We start from the raw sequence: 23,290 nt of genomic DNA, 5'->3' as shown, positions 1-23,290 counted from the left end.
TTTTTTTTTTGATACAGAGTTTTGCTCTTGTTGCTCAGGTTGGAGTGCAGTGGTGTGATCTTGGTTCACCACAAACTCTGCCTCCCGGGTTCAAGTGATTCTCCTGCCTCAGCCTCCTGAGTAGCTGGGATTACAGGCATGTGCCGTCACGCCTGGCTAATTTTGTATTTTTAGTAGAGACAGAGTTTCTCCATGTTGGTCAGGCTGGTCTCAAACTCCCGACCTCAGGTGATCTGCCCGCCTCGGCCTCCCAAAGTGCTGGGATTACAAGCGTGAGCCATTGCGCCTGGCCATTGCCATTATTTTTAATAGCAAAACCAGCACCTACTTTTCACCAACCTAATAGACAGGGTTATAACCATCTAGTTCAATGTATTCATTTCCAGGTGGAGAAATCAAAGTAGTTAAGATCAGAAAACTAGTTAGATCTCAGATTTCTGACTCTCGGTGTGGTATGAAGTGGGAGTGGGAAAATACGGATTTAGAATATTTCATACTTCTCTCTAATACATAGAAGCTTTCCCTATACATATAGTAAACTCATGTATGTCCTTCTGAATAGTCTTCTTATAGCCGATTTTCTCTGCTCCCAAAGACTATACATTAAGGAAGATCTAAAAAGACCATATATATCGAGGGAAAATTTTCTCCTTTTGTCTTTAAAATTTTTTATGTAATTTTTAAACTATTGAATTAATCTTCTATAACTTTTGGATTTCAGATCCTACTTAAAAAGGTGTTTTGTACTCTGTGCTTATAAAAAGAACCTTCTGTGTTTTCATCCAGTGCTTTCGTAGTTTCGTTTTTTTTGTTTGCCTTTGAACCATCTAAAATTTATATTGGTATAAGATATAAAGTAAGTACAGTATCTAAAGTTGTTTTTTAAAGATAGCTGTCCAGTTGTTTGAATACCTTTAATTATCATCTCTTCTTATGATGAAGGACCTTTCAGGCAGAAGTAACAATGTTAACACTGTGCCTGTGTACTTAGTAAAAACGGAATAACTGATGAGAGTGTTGGTTATTGTTGTGTTGGTGGTGGTGATATAGTTTTAGGGGGTATAGGTTTGGGATGGGATTCTTAGAAAGATAGTAGATTTAAGCGTATTCAAAGCTTGTGGGGGCATAACTAGTAGAGTGTAAAAATACAGCACAGAAGGAATGAAGGACTGGAAGGAAAGAGAGAAACTCTAGAGTACAACCAATATAGGTTAACTTTAAACATGAGAGTGGAAAAATGGAGTAAGGATGACTGATATAAATATAGGTACCATAAATATGAAAGGTCGATAGATTTAAGAAAAAAATGAATTAACCCGTTTATGCCAGAGGTTGCAAATTTTTTTTGTGAAAAATGAGACCTTGGCAATGACCTTGAGCATTAGGATATAAATAACTCCCGCAACCTTAGTGTTCCAATAATGGAACACTAAGCATAAATGGGTTAAGGGTATCTAAATATGGAGGGAGTTGTGTTCTAAAGTACTCAAGGAGAGCGAGAGACAGATTTTGAATTTTTGTTTTCTCTTTTTTCCTTCTCTCATAGGTCACCCTTGCAATTATGGATATTTAAAAGGATCAGACAGTGTGGAGGGGGAGTTCCCCTCCTCACTCCCCCTTGGTGCTTGACTCCAGGAATAATTTATAAACTGGAATTTTTTTAAATGAAGAACTTGTATTTCATATGAACTTTATAGAGCTATTTATAATTTTTTTGATTTAAGTGCCAAAAAGTTGTATAAAGATATATAGTTTTATACTATTGTCATGAGGATTTAAATTATCCTAAAAAAAGTCATTTATTCTCGGTAACTCTTCCTCAATAGCACCTTTGTGTCCTGGCTTTTTCATTTTTTAAAATTAGTTTTCACGATTCTGAAGTAAGTGGTATAAAAACAATTAGGATGAATTCACCCATGCCTGACTGCACATCAAAGTGTCGATCCCTGAAGCATGCTTTGGACGTCCTTTCTGTGGTAACAAAGGGGAGCGAAAACCAGATTAAGGCCTTTCTTTCCAGTCATTGTTACAATGCTGCAACTATCAAGGATGTTTTTGGCCGGAATGCTCTCCACCTTGTTTCCTCCTGTGGAAAGAAAGGAGTGTTAGATTGGCTTATTCAGAAAGGAGTGGATTTGTTGGTGAAAGACAAAGAGTCTGGATGGACAGCATTGCACAGAAGCATTTTTTATGGACATATTGATTGTGTTTGGTCTCTCTTGAAGGTAAGTGTCATTTGTTTATTTTAAACATATTTAGTCTGGAATATGTTTTTCTTAATCATTTTCATGCCTCCTACATGCTTTTTGGAAAAGATTTGCATTTTTTCTTACTTGTTTGCTATCTCTTACTACTGTAACTAATCTTTGGAATTAAAACTCCATATATCCTTTTACTTACCTTTTTTATGATATAAAAATTTTAAACATTTATCAAAGCTTACTATATATAATGAACTGTTGGCTAATTTTATGTTATTTGTACATCTCATATCATTTTGAACTAAATTCTATACATCATTTGATGAGTATTATACATTATTAAAGGAAATGCTTTACATTAAATAAGCAAAATTTATTTGAGCAAAAATGATTTATGAATTAGGCAGCGTTCAGAACGAGAAGAGGCTCAGGGAGCTGTGCTGCAGCCTGAGCAATGAGCTTTTATAGGCCGATGAAGAAGAAAGACAAAGAAAATGTATTTAATTGGTTAGATTGGAAAGACCCTAGTTAGAGGTTAGTTGGTGGTTTCTGTTTAGTAAAGACTCTAGTTTCATTTTACTGTTTACTGGTTTTCTATTTACTTACAGATGAACTTAAAGTGCTAGAGCTGCCCCAGTCTAATGGCATCCCATTTTGTATTTTCGTAACAATATCTTTTAGTATTTTAAAATGGTTTATTCTTAAAAAACTATATTATTAACTTTAAAAGGGCACTAGTTGTTGAACATTATTTAGGAATTGTGTTTTTGAGTAGTATGTTTCATTTCTTGTTTAGTTAGCATACGGTGTTTGTAAGTTCTGAAGAAACTGATGAGGCCAGGTATGGTGGCTCAAGCTGTAATCCTAGCACTTTGGGAGGCTGAGGTGGGCCGATCACTTGAGGTTATGAGTTCGAGACAAGCCTGGCCAACATAGTAAAACCCTATCTCTACTAAAAATACAAAAATTAGCCAGTTGTAGTGGCATGTGCTTGTAGTCTTAGCTACTTGGGAGGCTGAGGCATGAGAATCAGTTGAGCCCAGCAGGCAGAGGTTACTATTTGCCAAGATTGTGTCACTGCACTCCAGCCTAGGCGACAGAGTGAGACTGTCTCAAAAAGAGAAATTGATAGCCAGGTGAGGTGACTCACACCTGTAATCCCAGCACTCTGGGAGGCCAAGGCAGGTGGATCACCTGAGGTCAAAAGTTCGAGACCATCCTGGCCAACATGGTGAAGCCCTGTCTCTTCTAAAAATACAAACATTATTAGCTGGGTGTGGTGGCACATCCTTTAATCCTAGCTACTTGGGAGGCTGAGGCAGGAGAATCACTTAAACCTGGGAGGTGGCGGTTGCTTTGAGCTGAGATCGCACCACTACACTTCAGCCTGGGCATCTGAGCAAGACTCCATCTCAAAACAAAAAAAAAAAGAAAAAACGCTAATCTTTAAAATTGCTTAGTTTATTTAAAATTTTCTTTATAGTAGATTAGGTGTGTTGTACTGACTAGGCAAATAATGAAGTATTTTGAGATACACTCTAATGTCGTTTCACTAATGAATGCAAATTAGAAACTCACTGTCAGAAGTCATGAGTTTTAAATTTAACAATTTTTTTTTTTTTTTTTTTGAGACGGAGTCCTGCTTTGTCACCCAGGCTGGAGTGCAGTGGTGTGATCTCAGCTCACTGCAACCTCCACCTCCCAGGTTCAAGTGATTCTCTTGCCCGAGCCTTCCCAGGACCTGGGATTACAGGCACTTGCCACCATGTCCACCTTATTTTTGTATTTTTAGTAGAGACGGGGTTTCCCCATGTTGGCCAGGCTGGTCTTGAATTCCTGATCTCAAGTGATTCACCTGCCTCGGCCTCCCAAAGTGCAGGGATTACAGGCGTGAGCTACCGTGTCCAGCCTTAAATTTAACAATTTTTTTGTATAGGGATTTTGTCATGTTTGCAGAGGACCTGGAAAAGAAAAAAACAGTTCTGGTCCTTAAGGAATTTCTGGTCAAATTCAGAAGCTTATCTTCAGTGTCTTCATTTAATTTTGACTTAAAAAATATTTCTATAGTGGCTTTTATGTAGTAACATTTACTGATCAGAATAATTTTTAATTATATACTAATAGTAAAATATTCTTTTTTGGAGTTAAACTCCCTACTGATCTACTACTACTGCTGCTACTACTGCTACTGCTACTTCTTACTGAATCATTGTGGACACATTATTAAATCTTGAACTTCAGTTTTATCTATAAAAAGAGAATAATAATAGCACTTTCCTTATTTTTTTTCCCCCAGGGACTATCCATAAAGAAAAGCGTTTTTAAGTTTGTTAATGGTAGAGCTGATTCCTCTTATATCTGAAACCTTGGGGTATCTGTTTAATTTCCGTATTGTCATTATAGGGAAACCTAGGTTAGTAAGAGTTAAAGCGTCTGTCAGCTCCATTCTTACCCTTTTCCAACTGTAAAACCTTGGGTTTTTTTCTCAGTTTCTGCTGGAAAGTTGGATGACTGCCTACCCTGTTGAGCTTGAGAAGGTACCTGGGTTTGGTTTCCTGCCATCCTAGGGGTTGCCAGTTAGGTGTTAGCATTTAGGGCTACAGTTTGAAGTAGTTATGGTATGTACTGAATTTTGGTCCTTTCCTCCCTGTGGGATTTTATTGCCCCATTGAAATCCTCAATCTCTCTAACCACCTTGGTTAATAGAAGCCAAGAAATTGTGCCTTTGCCACCTTGCCCTTAGCTTGACTGTCTTATTGGCGTCAGAGCCTTGCTGATCAGTGATAGATATGTAATAGTGGATGTATTCTACTGATGGTTTTCCCCTAAATCCTGTATTGACCCTTCAGCATTCTCATGTTGGTAGGCTGTCTGCTTTCGTTCAGCATATTTTTTTCCTTTGACCTTCCAACACTTCTTTAATTGGAAGGGGTGCAGTGATAGGTGTCTTTGTGTCAGTTTCATCTCTGATGCCAGCTGTAGCACTTCAGGTATTATGGATTATCAGGAAGAAACCACACACATTTTAAGTGAATTTGCATTTGATAAAACTTTACAGCTATAACATTTCTAAATTGCACAGTAAATTGTCAGTTTCTTATTGCCAGAGATATAAAACCTTAGCAGAAACTTGTTGCCTACAAAAAGCTGGAATGGAGACAGATGATCTCATGCAGGATTTTTGGGGCTTCTTGATTCCATGACAGGATGCATGGCTGGTAAAGACTGTTTATGCTTGTGGAGTTCTGCTGTATCTGTTGTTGCTAAACCATTGCTCTTTTATACTGGTGGTTTACTTACTATGCTGGAAGAACTTGATTTAGTGTTTCCCATTGGTAAATAGAAGACTTAACAGAATCATAGGTTATATGTATTAAATAATATACTGTCTGTGAGGTATTTGCAAGAAATATTTTTTGAGTGCCTGATATGTGCCAGGCAGTAATCTAGGTGCTCGGGATATTGCAGTGAACAAAACAGAATCACTTCTTTAAGTTTTTATTCTACTAGGGGAGATAAACCAAAACCAAGCAATTAAATTAATGAACAATGGCCAGGCACAGTGGCTCACACCCGTAATTCCAGCACTTTTAGAGGCCAAGGCGGGCAGATCACCTGAGGTCAGGAGTTTGAGACCAGCCTGGGCAACATGGCAAAACCTCATCTCTACTAAAAATAATAAAAGTAGCTGGGCGTGGTGGCACATACCTGTAATCCCAGCTACTGGGAAGGCTGAGGCAGGAGAATTGCTTGAACCCAGGAGATGGAGGTTGCAGTGAGCCGAGATCACACCACTGCACTTCAGCCTGGGCAACAGAACTAGACTCCGTCTCAAAAACAAAAAACAAAAAAAATTAATGAGCAAATAGGAAAATGCTTGATAAATATTGATGTATTAGAGTTATTTTTGCATGCAATTGGAACCAACTATGGTAACATAAACAAAAGATATTGAAGGGATATCAGATACCTCACAGAATAAACAGGTCATAAAGAATTAACTGTCAAATTATAAATAACAAAAAATTCCTCTAACTAAAATAGAATGAGTATAAGCTAAATATAATAAACTGATTTGAAATTTTATGTCTCTCCTTTCCCAGTTAGTTTTTTTTTGTTTTTTTGAGATGAAGTTTTGCTCTTGTTGCCCACGCTGGAGTGCAATGGTGCGATCGTGGCTCACTGCAACCTCTGTGTCCTGGGTTCAAGTGATTCTCATGCCTCAGCCTCCCAAGTAGCTGGGATTATAGGCATGCACCACCGCACTTGGCTAATTTTTGTATTTTTACTAGAGATGGGGTTTCACCATGTTGGCCAGGCTGATGTTGAACTCCTGACCTCAGGCAATCTGCCCACCTCCCAAAGTGCTAGGGTTATAGTCATGAGCCACTGCACCCGGGAGAGTATGGCTCCTCAAACGCAAAAAGAGTTAAATGTTTATGTTCACATGTTTTCCCACACAGACACAAACCCAGAGCTAGGGACTTGTAGGGACAGTGCGTTTATAGGGTATTAAAGGGGTATCAGACCTGCTTTACCATCAAAAATGTTCACATGGCTGGGAGCGGTGGCTCACACCTGTAATCCCAGCACTTTAGGAGGCTGAGGCGGGCTGATCACGAGGTCAGGAGTTTGAGGCCAGCCTGGCCAACATGGTAAAACCCCATCTCTACTAAAAATATAAAATTTAGCTGGGTGTGGTGGCGGGCACTTGTAATCCCAGCTACTTGGGAGGCTGAGTCAGGAGAATCATTTGAACCCGGGAGGCGGAGGTTGCAGTGAGCTGAGATCGTGCCATTGCAATCCAGCCTGGGTGACAAGGCGGGACTCTGTCGCAAAAAAAAAAAAAAGTTCACTTGTAGTTAATTTTTATTTAAAGTGTTAATTTTGTATTTCTTCACATGTTCTGGTCCTTCCTTATTCCAGCAAGAGTTGGATATATGATTTTTCTTAATTATTCTCTGCAGTATGTGAGAGAAAAATGTGTGTGAATATGAGAGATAATTGTTATTAAATTTTTTTTTTCAGTGTATTTATGGGATTGATTATCTGACTTTTTGGTATATAAGAATAGAAAGACGGCCAGGCGTGGTGGCTCACACCTGTAATCCCAGCACTCTGGGAGGTCAAGGCAGGTGGATCACCTGAGTTCAGAAGGTTGAGACCATCCTGACCAACATGGAGAAACCCCATCTCTACTAAAAATACAAAATTAGACGGGCATGGTGGCGGATACCTGTAATCCCAGCTACTTGGGAGGCTGAGGCAGGAGAATCGCTTGAACCTGGGAGGTGGAGGTTGCGGTGAGCCAAGATCGTGCCATTGCACCACTCCAGCCTGGGCAACAAGAGCGAAACTCTTTCTCAAAAAAAAAAAAAAAAAAAAAAACAGAAAAGTTACTGATTATAGGTAATTGATTATATATATATATTTATGTATTTTTTTGTTTGTTTGTTTTAGCATGGTGTTAGTCTGTATATTCAAGATAAAGAAGGCTTGTCAGCTTTGGATCTTGTAATGAAGGATAGACCAAGTCATGTAGTGTTCAAGAATACTGGTAAGAAAATTTCACAAATGGGTTGGGCGCTGTGGCTCACACCTGTTAATCCTGGCAATTTGGTAGGCTGAGGTAGGTGGATCACTTGAGGTCAGGAGTTCGAGAATACTGGTAAGAAAATTTCACAAATGGGCTGGGCGCTGTGGCTCACACCTGTAATCCCAGTAGTTTGGTAGGCCGAGGCAGGCGGATCACTTGAGGTCAGGAGTTCGAGCCTGACCAACATGGTACAACCCCGTCTCTACTAAAAATACAAAAATTAGCTGGGCGCGGTGGCAGGTAATCCAAGCTACTTGAGAGGCTGAGAGGCAGGAAGAATCGCTTGAACCAGTGAGTTGAGATCTCGCCACTGCACTCCAGCCTGGGTGATAGAGCTAGACTTCGTCTCAAAAAAAAAAAAAAAAAAATTCACAAATGTATTCCATTAAGGTACAGCTTAGCTTAGAAAATTTTAATGAAATTTTATTCTTCTTAAAGTAGTCGGGAAATTTATTTGTGTGTGGATATCTGCAAAGAAATTTTACTTTGATATATGTTGGATGTTTTTTGTTTGATATTCAGAACACTTATTTTGCATTTTAAAATTTCAATCCATATTTATGTCTATAAAAGTACAATCTAAAATGGGAGGACTGTTACAATTGTAACTACTGTAAAGTAATTGATATATATCCAGAAAGTAACATCAGCATTGAGGTAGAAGGAAAAAGGAATGGAAATTGTTCTTCCTTTTGTTGTTGTTAAGGTAGGGTCTCTGGAAATTATCATTATTTTTGTGGTTGTTGTTGAGATAGGGTCTCGCTTTGTCAGTCAGGCTGGAGTGCAGTGGCATGAACATGGCTCATTGCAGCTTCAGCCTTCTGAGCTTAAGCGATCCTCTCGCTTCAGCCCTCCAAGTAACTGGGAATATAGACCCATGCCACCATGCTCAGTTAATTTTTTTTTTTTTGGAGATAGAGTTTCGCTCTTGTTGCACAGGCTGGGGTGCAATGGTGCGATCTTGGCTCACTGCAACCTCTACCTCCCAGGTTCAAGCTGAGAGATTCTCCTTTCTCAGCCTCCTGAGTAGCTGGGATTACAGGCATGCGCCACCACACCCGGCTAATTTTGTGTTTTTAGTAGAGAGGCAGTTTCTTCATGTTGGTCAAGTTGGTCTCGAACTCCTGACCTCAGGTGATCTGTCTGCCTTGGCCTCCCAAAGTGCTGGGATTACAGGCATGAGCCACTGCATGCGGCCAATTTTTATATTTTTTTTATAGAGATGAGGTTTTGCCATGTTGACCAGGGTGATCTGTAACTCCTGGACTCAAGTGATCCTCCTGCCTCGGCCTCTCAAAGTGCTGGGATTACAGGCGTAAGCCAGCGTGCCCAGCCGCAATTATTCTTTTATTCACACATTCTCAGATTCACTTATCCCTCCAGTTTATTTGCACTTTGAGATTTGGAAGTGGGAATTGGCAGAAAAGAAAAGATTTAACTGGGGCAGTGTATAGTTTGCATTTAACTAGTGAGGAAGCTGAGTAAGGACATGTTCTGTATTTTCATTTCTACCCTGGATACTGTGTTGCAGGTAGCAGTGATAATTCCATTCTAGGACTTTATTCATCTTCTAAAATAAAAATGAAGATTTATATCATGAACTTAGCTGTGATTTCTATTCCAGTTTAATGGGCTTTACCCTAATCACTAATTTGATTTTGTGTCTATGAAAAACAAAGTATTGAAAATTAGTGTTGCTGTACAAACAGTGAAACCACATTTGCTACATTTAGAACCTTTGTCTGTATGGATTTATAATATTTTACATTTGATATAGTTCTATATATTATTTTCATGGAAACTAAGCAGATATGGCCGGTAGTATTTTACTCATTTGGCAGTTAAACTTTAGCTGCTAAAGAAACAAGGAACAGCCTGGGCAGAGGGGCTCATGCCCATAATCCTAGCACTTTGAGGGGCTGAGGTGGGAGGATCACTTGAGCCCGGAAAGTGAAGACCAGCCTGGGCAACATAGTGAGACCTTGTCTCAATTGTTTAAAAAAAAAGAAAAGAAGCAAGGAACAAATGTTTGATTGCTTGCATTGAGACAGGCCTGTACTATGATTTGGATTTTCTATTTCTAGAATTACCTAATATCATATTAATAGATTCCTTCACAAAAGAGTGTTGGCATCTTTCAAATATTGTAGTTAAATTAGTTCTTAAATTTGTTTTAAAATATAAAAAAGTATAAAAACTAATTTTTATTTTAGATCCTACAGATGTTTATACTTGGGGCGATAATACAAATTTTACCCTGGGTCATGGAAGCCAGAATAGCAAACATCATCCAGAGTTGGTGGATCTGTTCTCCAGGAGTGGGATTTATATCAAGCAGGTATTTTGAAGTACAATCTGCATACTTTTAGAGATGAGAAAGAACTTTTGTATTTGATTGTTCAGCTTTTCATGTGAATTACGTAACTTTGTTTAAGGTACGGTAACATTTTAATGATGAAATCAATCAATAGAACTTTACTAATTTTATTTTAGATATTGTTAGCCTTAACTATATTTAGACTTTGTAAAATACCCTAAAATATAAGATATTTGTGCAATTAATGTAAGAAATTAGAAAATGTTATACAGATAGTAGTTTAAGAGGGTAGAGCTTCTCTTGACTTTCTAGCTTTTCTATTTAACGAACATTAGAATTCTGTAAGCTGTTTCTCAAGTGAATTGGTTGTTGAAGCTCAGTGTTATTTTTGATACGTGAACAACAGTTTTTTTTTTTTGGTGTCATTAAAACATAAAATAATTTCAATTTAGAAAACAACACACTTCTTGCATTTTTCTGTAACAAAATAATGTTTTTAGGTTCCAAGCTATTTATCATGAAGAGAATATGTTTAATCTGATGTGAAGTTGGATGACAGCATTCTGGAAAGGCTATAGAGTTTTTTAACTGACGGTCTGCTAAACTGCCAGTCATTCTGTTTATTTATATTCACACTGACAAGCAATAAATAATTAAATGTCTAAGTCTCAGTTCTCAGATTGGATAGTAGATAGTAGAACTAAAATTTCATCACTTACGGAGACAGATAAGCAATGTTTTGGAAGTGTGGAGTTCAAAAATTTGCCCTCAGGTGCTGTAGGCACGAGTGATGCTTTTTGTGAACCTGAGTTCTTAAATGTAAGTAATTGTAAAATTTTAATAGATACAATTGTAAAGATTTGGTCTGTGGTCTTACATCCTTATAATGCATGATATCTTCTGCTTCCCTAGATACAGCTACTGTTGACAAATCTTTCTCTATAACATTGTGTATACTTGTGTATGTATGTGTATCTCTAGCCCCAGTCTTTCTCTTGAACTTTATTTCAGTCGTACTGTGGGTATTCTTTCAAGATATTTAAATTTAGAATGTCTGAAGTGTTATTTTTGCCACTCCTGAACTACCCTATTCAATTTTTAATGCTATAAATCTCAATTTATAAATCCTGAAGATGATACCTCAGAGCATGTCTATTTAGTTCTTCTCTGTCTCATGAACCTAAGTGCCATGTCCTTTTCAAGCTCTTTTTTTGGACAGTGACAGCAGTGTCCTAATTTGACTCTTTGACTCCATTCATTTCCAACACCGATAATATTCTTCTCCAGAATTATTTGTCTTAAAAAAGAGGTAATTATGTCTTTATAGCTAAATCACCTTTAGATAAAGTCCAAACTCTGTGACTTGGAATGTAAGAACTTTTTCAGTCTTCCTAAATTACCATTTCAGCTTATATTTCCTACAACTTCCTAGTTATATTCTTTCTGCATTTTGAAGTTCATAAAACTTCTTTGATCCAGAATATGAACTTGGAGTGTTTTTATCACTATAGTACTGGCTCTTTCTAACTTTCACCTATTATTCATATACGACATATATAACAACACTTAGCTTATATCCCGAGATTGAATTCTTAGACAGTTTTTAGAGCTACTTTGACAATATATCCCTAGTTTGCCCAGGACAATTCTGATTTATGATTATTTTCCTATTGTAATTGTTAGTATCCTCTTTCATTCTCAAAAATGTTTGCATGATAAACTATATGACCACTATATTTAGGGCTCCATAGAACACTGTTTTTTAAATTAAAAGTCGCAACCTAATGCATCACAACCACCAATTGAACAAAAAAGCAATAGAATCCTTAAACTCTAGAGAATATTAAATTTTGAGAGAACAGGAATGAAAGCCTATATAGGAATGAAAAGTGGCTAGAGAAGTAGGGAGTAGAATGGTATCATGAAAGCTAATATTCTGGTGGGTCATCTACATAGACCTGGAAGGAACTTAGGATAATGAAAGGACTTGTGTTGGGCAAGAATCAAGCTTGGTGTCCAAGTCTTTAGTGAATGTGAGGGGGATGAGCAAGATGGTGAGAAATCAGCGCAGGGGCAGCAAGTATACAAGCTGCTCACACCTAGTCTAGAGCTTTTTGCAGACATGCTAACCAAAAAATTTTTTTAATGCTGAGCTTGAGCAGGTCCTCAGACTCCTTAAAATTGTAATCCAACCATTAGCAGCCACTAATGATTGATTGGAATTGTGGCACAAGATAGACACCTGTTTTTCCTTTTCTGAGGCAGTACATGATATACCTTCATTTCATGAACTGTTATGGAGCAGGGATTTTAAAGACAAGAGTGAAGGAATCATGATGGCATTAGGAAACCAGAGGGTGATTGAAATGTCTGATTCTAAGAAATATGTAGTTTGGAATATTTGAGCATTTTCCATTTGTGAGGGTTGTGAGTGAACTAGTGTACTCAAAGAGAGAGCCACATTTCAGGTAAGGCAAGGCAATGGGTGTATTTTGTGAAGGTATTAAGGATCTAAGGGATTTTATTTACCACAGAATAAGGGTGAAGCAAGCATAGTGGATAGGTTTGAGAGGAAAGAAATCAGTATAAATGTCAGTCAGGGAAGAGAAAGCAAGTATGGGAGTATTAACTGAGTACCAGTTATATAGAGAGCCCCATTAGTTATTGAAAAGGGGCTGATTCTGTATTATACAGTACCACATGAATTAACTACTATGAGATAGAGATTATTAATGTTAGTATTATATATTCCAGATAATTAAAGTGAAAATCCATGCTCAGTTCTCATTTAAAAATTCAGGGGTTTTAGACTGGGCGCGTTAGCTCACATCTGTAATCCCAGCACTTTGGGAGGCCGAGGCATGCAGATCACAAGTTCAGGAGATCGAGACCATCCTAGCTAATACAGTGAAACCCCATCTCTACCAAAAATACAGAAAATTAGCTGGGCGTGGTGGCGGGCGCCTGTAGTCCCAGCTACTCGGGAGGCTGAGGCAGGAGAATGGCGTGAACCCGGGAGGCAGAGATCGCAGTGAGCCGAGATCGTGCCACTGTACTCCAGCATGGGTGACAGAGTGAGACTCTGTCTCAAAAAAAAAAAAAAAAATTCTGGGATTTTAAAGTTAGATGACTTAAAACTGTCTAGTATTGTAACTGTTGTTTAGTAGTAACTGAAGCCAGCAATTGTAGGATGGCATTCTAATATTGAATATAAAATTGAATGAAATGTATTCTTTCTCATTTCATAAAGTGAATTTCACTGACAAATTGTAAATTTAAAATACAAATTTGGATTTTATTTTTAAACATTTTAGGTATTTGTGGTACAGCTAAATCAGATAATAATCTTTGCATTACTTTTTTTTTTTTTTTTTGCTAGGTATATTGTGCTTACAAAATTCCGAGTGGTCTAGGATATGTGTCAGTATTTAGAGCTTGTTTAGCTTATAATTTTTTTTGTTTTGCAAATCACCTTGACTTTCTGGAAATGATTTTAGGATTTCTTTTTTTCTTACTCATCTTTTTATATCCTAAGTTAGAAATATTTGCAGATGTTGTAAGAAATATGAATGCAAACAATTTTCAAAAATGAGAAGATTTAAAAAATATTATTAAGGTAAAGCGAGTATAATGAATATCAGAGCTTGGAAAATAGCAAAATGTGGCCTGGGGTTAGATATGTAAATATATATATATTTAAAACTGCTGATCGTTTCCTGTTATTGTGTTCTGCTGAAGCAGTTCAACTGTTTCAGTATCTTTGTCTTCTGTAGTATGTGAATGGTAAGTCTGTATATCGGGGCAAGGGAGGGTACTGAGATTGAGACAGATAAGGAAAAAGGAAGTGAGAAAGGAAAGCGAAAAACCTGAAAATAAATATAAAATTATTTATTAAAATAATTATAAATGTATAATATTAAAGATATGTTGATAAAACTAGAGATAAGGAAAAGGACATATTGCCCCCCACACCATGTATAAATGGCATTATTGTTTTTTAAAAACACTCTGAAGATGTTTCTGTTATTTTTATTAATACCATATATCACTATTTGGTAATCTTTATGCTTCCTGTTGCACTCTGCTCATTTCTTTCTATTTGATATTTCATGAAATTGGAAAACAACTGGCTACTAATTTTTGGCATTGAAGATTTAAAATTATATTTTCCTTTGGGTAATCTCTTCTGTGGGTAACATGCTTAATTCTGTCTTTGTTCTTTTTTTTATGTCATTGTTTTCAGACATAATTTTAAAACAAAGCATATATATCTTTTATTTTTATTACAGGAAACTTAAAATGTGGAAATTTAAGTCTTATGAATTCCCCTTGTATCCATTATCCTGTTTAAATAATTAACAATATTCTATTTCTTTTTCATAAAATATATTTTATTCAGAGAAGTTTACTAATATTCTCTTGTTTTCCCTTAGGTGGTGCTTTGTAAATTTCACTCCGTGTTTCTCTCTCAGAAAGGGCAGGTTTATACCTGTGGTCATGGTCCTGGAGGGCGATTAGGACATGGAGATGAACAGACATGCTTGGTAATTGAAATGTCATTACACTGTTTAGGTAACTTTAGAAAAGTGCTGATAAGCTGAAAGATACAGTTAACTAAGTTTTTTTTTTCAACTGTAAAGATGAAATAATATACCAATTGATAATAGATTTTAAAAAGTCTGTTTCCTGGTATATCACGTTCAAATTAAGGGTTTACATACAATGCAAAAGGATTAAAAAAGTAATACTTTGGTTATAGCAAATACCGAGTCAGGAGTGTATATAAGCTTTAAAATGTTTCTAGAGTTGAAATAAAAGAAGGCAGACTAGGCCGGGTGCAGTGGCTCATGCCTGTGATCCCAATACTTTAGGAGGCTGAGGCAGGCGGATCACCTGAGGTCAGGAGTTTGAGGCCAGCCTGACCAACATGGAGAACCCCTGTCTCTATTAAAAATACAAAATTAGCTGGACATGGTGGCACATGCATGTAATGCCAGCTACTCGGGAGGCTGAGGCAGGAGAATTGCTTGAACCTGGGAGGCAGAGGTTGTGGTGAGCCGAGATCCCACCATTGCACTCCAGCCTGGGCAACAAGAGTTAAACTCTATCTCAAAACAAACAAACAACAACAACAACAAAAAGAAGGCATACTAATTGTAAAACACTTTTCCTAAAGTGGTTCTAGTTTTTGTTTTTAACTTCTCATTAAGATTTCTGTGGTGTAAAAACTGAGCCAGTATTTTCATTATATAGTCACAAAATTGATATTTATGCTACTGAAACTTAGTGCTAATTAGAAGAGACCTAGTACATTACCTATCAGAAAATTGGTTCACTAGGTTATTTGAATATTTTTTTTATGTGGGGACTTCTGGTATACTTACCTGTTAAATGGTGCTTTAAAAAAATGGGAAAGCTATAATGATAATAGCTTCCATTTTTGAGGGTTTATTTTGTTCTAAGTATTGTTTGTGCTTTTCATATATAATTATTACCTAAGCCTCACAACAGCCCTGTGAGGCACAAGTATTGTCTTCATTTTATGCATGATGATGATACTAGTAATAGAAATCATTTATTGACTGAATACTGTTTTCAGATGAAGAAAATGAGGTACAGAGAGGTTAAGACAGTTGGTTGAGATCAAATAGGTAGTGACAGAAGTAAGATTTGAACCCAGGACATTTAAATGACTCCAAAGGAATATGATACTATATGTTTGGTTACTCCCTGAAGGGAAGCATTGATTCTGTATTTTTGTTTTTTTCAATGTACCAGTGTATACTTTGATGAGTTCCCTTTATTCATACCAAACAAATATGCACTTGATGTATGGTAAAGGCTCAAAAATCATTTGTTGAATTGAATTATTTCACTGAAATGTCTTACTGGGCTTTTGTATTTTGCTGATAAACTTACAACCATATCCTTTTAACTCATCTACCCTTTGCTAAATGTAGAATTTACCTGTGATAGATACAGCCATGTATCAGTCGTGTCATTTCATGTCATTTTAGATGTAGCGTCATCAAATTCTACTTGCATATCTGTATAAATGGTTACTGTAGTGTACTAAAGTTCATTTTATTTTGTAGGTCCCTCGGCTTGTGGAAGGATTGAATGGTCATAGTTGTTCCCAAGTGGCAGCTGCTGAGGATCATACTGTTGTGTTAACTGAAGATGGATGTGTTTATACATTTGGTCTAAACATTTTTCATCAATTGGGAATTGTTCCTCCACCTTCCAGTTGTAATGTACCCAGACAGGTAAGCTTTGCTCGTTTAAATAATAAGCTTTTACATTTGCAATAAAACCTGTATGGACAAAAAATGTAGGTTATTGACAGAGCAACTTATTTTATTTCTGTTATTTAACTTTATCTTCAGTGGTATATATTATCTTTATTATATATTATTATTATTATTATTGCTTTGTTTGAGACAGAGTCTTGCTCTGTTGCCCAGGCTGGAGTACAGTGGCACGATCTTGGCTGACTGCAACCTCTGCCCCTCGGGTTCAAGTGATTGTCTTGCCTCAGCCTTCTGAGTAGCTGAGATTACAGGCACACACCACCATGCCTGGCTAATTTTTATTTTATTTTTTTGTGTTTTTAGTAGAGACAGGGTTTTGTCATGTTGACCAGGCTAGTCTCAAACTCCTGACCTCAGGTGATCTGCCCGCCTCAGCCTCCTGAAGTGCTGGGATTACAGGCGTGAACCACCGCACCCAGCCTGTTGTCTTTATTTTTAACAGGATAAATTAAGCATAATACATATTAGCATTTGTTTGGAGGAAGAAAGAAAGCACTTGGGAAATTCTGCACTTGGGAGATTAGCCACCAAACTGCATCTTTTAAGTATTCATAAGCAAAAGGAGGTCCAGATATTTTGGGTTTGAAACTTAAACACTTTTAGGCCCTCCTTAAGAAAAAATATGAAATTTATCAATACCAAATGGGTTCATGCAAGTGAGGAATCCAGAGACTTAAGTTTTATTTGCTTCATTAAATCTGCCTCTGCACAGGAATCACATGTGACAAGTTGATGTTAGGGGACATGGGTTCAAAAACCAGTATTCTTTATTCTACTGTTTTACTCTCATGTGCACAGCCATCTCCAGAAGGTGCCCAGTAGTGCACAGGACAATCTCACGACAAAAAAATCATCTAGCCCCAAATGTCAATAATGCCACTGTTAAGAGACCGTGGAAATATCTAATTTAAAAGTACTGTTTTCTATTAAGAATGAGACTGGCTGTTTTGCATATTGCTTGTTAGAAAAAGAAAAATAGCTAAAAGTTTAATAATTTGATTCTTATACCATGCCAATTTTCTGTATGTTAAAACTGCTGACTGAAAGTGGCTGCATCACAATGTTTTGTGTTCCGAGAAGGATTCAGGTCTTAGTACGAGTGCTGAGATCTATTAGTGACAACTGCCATTTGCACGTGAGGGGGCCAATAACAGCAAGTATACCATATATTTGCTGGTCTGCTGGATCTTTAAAAAATTGTAGTAGGTCCTAGATACATAGTAAATTGCAGTTTTATTTGTCTTTGAATAGATACAGGCAAAATATCTGAAAGGAAGGACAATCATTGGCGTTGCAGCAGGCAGGTTTCATACAGTCCTATGGACTAGAGAAGCTGTTTACACTATGGGACTAAATGGTGGACAACTGGGTAAGAAATCCTTGATGACAATATCTGGAAATTAAATTGGACTCTTTAAAAAATTATCTTTTCTTTTTAATTTTTATTGATTAGAATGGGATTATGAGTGACTTTTTTTGTTTGTTTGAGACAAAGTCTCACTCTGTCATCCCAGCTGGAGTTCTGGGTGCGATCACGGCTCACTGAAGCCTTGGCCTTCTGGGCTCAAACTATCCTCCCATCTCAGCCTCCCAAGTAGCTGGGACCACAGGCCCTTACCACCATGCTGGGCTATTTTTTTTGTAGAGATGGGGTTTCACCATGTTGCACAGGCTGGTCTCGAGCTCCAGGGCTCAAGCGATCTGCCTACCTTGGCCTCCCAAAGTGCTGAGATTATAGTCATGAGACGCTGCGCTTGGCCAAATAGCTTAAAAGAGCTATTTTGTGATTTGCTTATTTGTATCATTTTTTAGGTTGTTTGCTAGATCCCAATGGAGAAAAGTGTGTAACTGCTCCTCGTCAGGTCTCTGCCCTTCACCATAAAGACATCGCTCTGTCTTTGGTTGCTGCAAGTGATGGAGCTACAGTCTGTGTTACCACAAGGGGAGATATTTACTTACTTGCAGACTATCAGTGTAAGAAGATGGCTTCTAAGTATGTGTATTTCTGTGAAAGAAACATAACTTTAATAATAATTCAACTCTTCCAGCAAATATCTGAGTGTCAGCTTTAGGCTATGTTCTGTAAATGTCAAATGGAAAATATTGAATGAGGAGAAACATCAGGAATTTTTGTCTTTGATTTTTGTCTTTTGGCATGGATCTAGTGAATGTATATAAAATTTCTGTGTAAGTTGTAAAGTGGCATTTCTGAATTATGTTTAATACATAGTTAAATATGAGATATATTTTTTTTGTTTTTTATGCTTTCAGTGCACAGAAATATATTAATCTTAATTCTTGATTTGTGACACTCTTATCATTGGTTTCTCTATAGCCTTTTTTACATTATACATGTATTTGTCTTTAAAATATAATCATATGTCATGAGCCCTTTAACCAGACTCAGTGTTTATAACTGATAAGTATATATATATTTAAAAAATGTTATAATAGAATGCAGTAAAGTAGCAGTTGGTTGACAAGTCAAAGCAGAGAATCATAAAGTGTTTTTTTTTCTTTTTAATTGAGACAGGTTCTCGCTGTGTGGCCCAGGCTGGTCTTGAACTCCTGGGTTCAAGCCTCCCTCCTGCCTCAGCCTCCCAAAGTGCTGGGATTATAGGTGTGAGCCACTGCTTCTGGCCTTACAAAGTTTTAAGTATGAGTGGGTGTACCAACTGGAATTCCCTGTCTTTTCATATAAACCATACTCATAATGTGTCACCTGTCATTTCATTTTGAATGATTTAAGGAATCAGTGCTTAAAAACAATTGTGAAGTAATGTAAGTGCAGAATTCTACATTTTTAATACATTTTGAATCTTTTATAATTGATAATTTATTGACAGTTTTTTGCTGCGCATATTTATGGTGTCATTCCAAAGTATTCAACTTTTATAGACAGGTTTCAGACTAATATTTTACCATTTATATAGTGTTTTACTATGAGAAATTCATTATAAATATATACATTATTAGTTTAAATACAAGTACTGAAATAGGTCTTTGTGCAAATATAGATGATTCTTGGAAGTGGATAGCTCAACTAGTGGAAGCAGTTGTGTACAGGAATTCTAGAGAATAGCTGTCTAACTTTTAAAACAATTAGGGATTTAAATTTAAATGCAACAAAATGCTTTTGATAATGTAAAACAGATACCATCCATGAAGGTACTCATGAACAGAAAATGTCTATCAGTTTGTAAAAATTTACCTTCTTTGTATAACAGTTCCTTTTTTTTTTTTTTTTTTGAGACATTGTCTTGCTCTGTTGCCCAGGCTGCAGTATAGTGACGCGATCTCCACTCACTGTAACCTCCACCTCGCAGGTTCAAGCGATTCTCCTGCCTCAGCCTCCCAATTAGCTGGGATTACAGGCACCTGCCGCCATGCCCAGCAAATTTTTTTGTATTTTTAATAGAGATGGAGTTTCGCCGTTTTGGCCAGGTTGCTCTCGAACTCCTGACCTTACGTGATTCGTCCACCTTGGCCTCCCAAAATACTGAGATTACAGGTGTGAGCCACTGTACCTGGCAGAAAGTTACTTTTGACTTCAATTTTAGGTTATATTTCAGTTACAGAAACATGAAAATTTGAATGTGTTTCTTAAAACTGACTAAATAGATTTTTTCCTGAGTTTGAGGTGATATGTAAGATATTAAGTTGTATTTTTAGTTAACATTTATAAAACTTGCCTATATAACATTAAATCACATAAATATGTTATATCCAAGTTTACATTAAGGAGATTATTTTGTTACAGATTAAGTTATACAATATAGTAATTTTGAAAAGTTTTTTTTCCTTTAAAAGGGAGAACAGTCATTGGAGTAGCAGCAGGCAGAATTCATATATTGCTATGCACATCAAATGTGCAGATATAATGAAATGTGTAGCTAATGAATGAGTTATTGAATAGCAGTACAGATGATTTTCATGGTAGCTATATCTGTTTAGGATTAGCCATTTTTGAAATTAAGCATTTCTATTTTGAGGTTTAAAATTTGTCTTTTCTGTTAAAATACAGATGCACTTAGGAGCTTATAGCTATACCAGTTATTTGTTTATTATTTATTTATTTTTTAAGACAGAGTCTCTTTCTGTCACCCAGGCTGGAGTGCACTGGTGTGATCTCTGCTCACTGCAACCTCTGCCTCCCTGGTTCAAGTGATTCTTCTGCCTCATCCTCCCGAGTAGCTGGGACTACAGGCGCACATCACCATGCCTGGCTGATTTTTGTGTCTTAGTAGAGCTCGAGTTTCACCATGTTGGCCAGACTGGTCTCGAACTTCTGGCCTCAAATGATCCACTGGCCTTGGCCTCCCAAAGTGCTGGGATTATAGGCGTGAGTCACTGCACCCAGCCTGTACCAGTTGTTTAAACTCCAGAGTGAATGTTTGAATTAGCAAGTGGAACTTCAGGCGTTTAATGTGTGTGTTTGTGTGGGTAAAGGCATTTGAGGGAAAAAGACTTGCCATAGAAAGGAACAGCCACCTTGTAGGGGAAATTTACAGAATGGAAGACTAGAGACACCAAAGACCAAATCATTTTACTTCACCTTTCACAATGATTGCCTGTAGATTGTTTGAATAGTAACTTCTTTGAAGTTTAGGCATGTGTGTTTTAGAGAACATATTAATCTAGAATTTTTTTTTTTAATCTAGACAATTGAACTTGAAGAAAGTTCTTGTGTCTGGGGGTCATATGGAATACAAGGTTGATCCTGAACATTTGAAAGAAAATGGGGGTCAAATTTGCATTCTTGCAATGGATGGAGCTGGAAGGGTAAGTATATATTATGTAAAAGTATAATCTTACTCTCAGTTGATAGCTATAGCAGACCTAGTAACATGAAAATGTATTGCTATGTTAGTGACGATTCCTGTTGACTTTGATGATTACTGCTGGGTGCCAAAATAAGTATATTTGAGGCATCCATTACTAATTAGTATGGAGCTGGGATTTAGAGATAGTATGACAGACAACATTTAATCTAATGTTGCATAATACTGATTTGTTAAACTGTAATCAAAAAATTTATTTATTGTGCTTAAAATGAAAGATTTTGGTGTTATTTACACTGAATACTGATAAGTGATACTGAACTGCATAAATATGAGATATGTAATGTAACTATAAATTTTTTTTTTTTTTTTTTTTGAGACAGTCTCGCTCTATTGGCCAGGCTAGAGTGCAGTGTCATGATCTCGGCTCGTTGCAACCTCCACCTCCTGGGTTCAGGCGATCCTCATGTCTCAGCCTCCTGAGTAGCAGGGATTACAAGCATGTACCACCATGCCTTTCTAGTTTTTGTATTTTTAGTAGAGACGGGGGTTTGCCATGTTGGCCAGGCTGGTCTCAAACTCCTGACCTCAAGTGGTCTGCCCTCCCCGGCCCCACAGATTACTGGGATTACAGGTGTGAGCCACTGTGCCTGGCCTCACATAACTATTCTTAGAAAAGTAAAGATCAGGCAATATGATACATTTGTTGCATAGTTGCAAATTTTTTTCCAGATTTAATTTTATACAAATTATGCATTATAATGTGTGTATACATTATAGCTATCCACATTATATATGAAAGATTTTCGGATCACTAGTGTGTAAGGAATTTCTTATCTCTTAAATGAAAAGTTCTAATTTTAGTTCCTTATGCAAACATATCAGTACATTTCTCTAATAAATTTATTAATTTGAAATATTAAAAAAATTATTTTCTGAAATATATGCTTTAATTAATATATTTATATATTATATAAAATACATCTCTAAATTTTTTTTGAAGGGTGGGAGAGTGGGAGCCATCTCTAAATAATACAGATTTTAAAAATTATATTTAAAAGTATATATTATACACTAATGATACTGAAAAACACACAGTGTGGGTAGAAAAACACAGATAACTTTCTGGTTTTACTTATAAAATTAAAATAATGTTTTCCGAGGTTTATAATGTGCTGTAAAGTTTTACATTTTAGAAATTGAGGAATTAATCCTAAAACTCCACCTACTGGGTTGTTATAGGCATACATTGTAGGAATGGAGAATGAAGATGATTTTAATAGTAGTAACTGGGTTTAAATATTAGAGCTCTGCATCAGGAAGAATAGCTGTTGGATGGTGGGCGTAATACTTGGGTGATGTGATGCTCTGTGCAGCAAACCATCATGGCACACGTTTACCTATGTAACAAACTTGCACATCCTGCTCATGTACCTCTGAACTTAAAAGTTGAAGAAAAAAAGGAATTAGCGCTCCAATTTGTACTAGTGGAAGGAAACAAATGGGGTTACGTAAAATAGTTGAGTATAAAAACTTGTATTTGATTTTGAGATGTGTATCACTTACATTAAAATGGATATAGCTTATACTTCTGGATGTTTACTTCCTGCAAACTAGAGTCTCACTAAGAAAACCAAGCTCTAAAAGCATCAGTCTCAATCAGTATAGTCTTTTTGTGTGAATAACTTTTTAGTGACCTTGTCAGATAACCATTTTGTGTTCTAGTTTTCTTAACTTGATTATGAGGGAATTGAACTTTTAAAAATTAGCACTTCTAATTTTTCAAATGAAATTGTGCTTGGAGTACCAGTATATGAAACAGATAAAACAATTGCTGCTGTGGATTGGGAAGCCTGATACCCCATCTCTCATCATTCTCCATCCCTTAGCAAGTTCCCTGGAGCTACTTTTCAGGGACTCTGAGGTTTGCAGAACCATTTACAACCACTGAATTCTGTAATGATTTTTCTAAGATTTTGTTTTAGTTATATAATTGAGTTATGCATACATTTACTTTTTTCTTGAGAGTAAAGTTTGGATTTTCGTAGGGGGATCATTCTTCTTGTAAAGAGATAGTACTACAG

General features: G+C 36.7%; 1 protein-coding gene across 1 annotated transcript in view; it reads left to right on the top strand.

The window, feature by feature from the left end:
* Positions 1-23,290, top strand: part of IBTK (inhibitor of Bruton agammaglobulinemia tyrosine kinase) — a 77,809-nt gene that overhangs the window by 5,574 nt on the left and 48,945 nt on the right. Inside the window, exons 2-9 of the mRNA XM_011950287.1 lie at positions 1,547-2,225; positions 7,662-7,758; positions 10,011-10,135; positions 14,548-14,658; positions 16,210-16,380; positions 17,677-17,794; positions 18,238-18,418; positions 21,087-21,207. Coding sequence (XP_011805677.1) covers positions 1,905-2,225; positions 7,662-7,758; positions 10,011-10,135; positions 14,548-14,658; positions 16,210-16,380; positions 17,677-17,794; positions 18,238-18,418; positions 21,087-21,207 — 1,245 coding nt within the window. The 5' untranslated portion in view covers positions 1,547-1,904. The remainder of the gene's footprint in view (positions 1-1,546; positions 2,226-7,661; positions 7,759-10,010; positions 10,136-14,547; positions 14,659-16,209; positions 16,381-17,676; positions 17,795-18,237; positions 18,419-21,086; positions 21,208-23,290) is intronic.

Source organism: Colobus angolensis, unplaced genomic scaffold (assembly GCF_000951035.1).
Source record: "Colobus angolensis palliatus isolate OR3802 unplaced genomic scaffold, Cang.pa_1.0 Scaffold304, whole genome shotgun sequence".
Classification (NCBI taxonomy): domain Eukaryota; kingdom Metazoa; phylum Chordata; class Mammalia; order Primates; family Cercopithecidae; genus Colobus; species Colobus angolensis.
The sequence above is the reverse complement of the archived record's forward strand: the minus strand, read 5'-3'. Positions and strand labels throughout refer to the sequence as shown.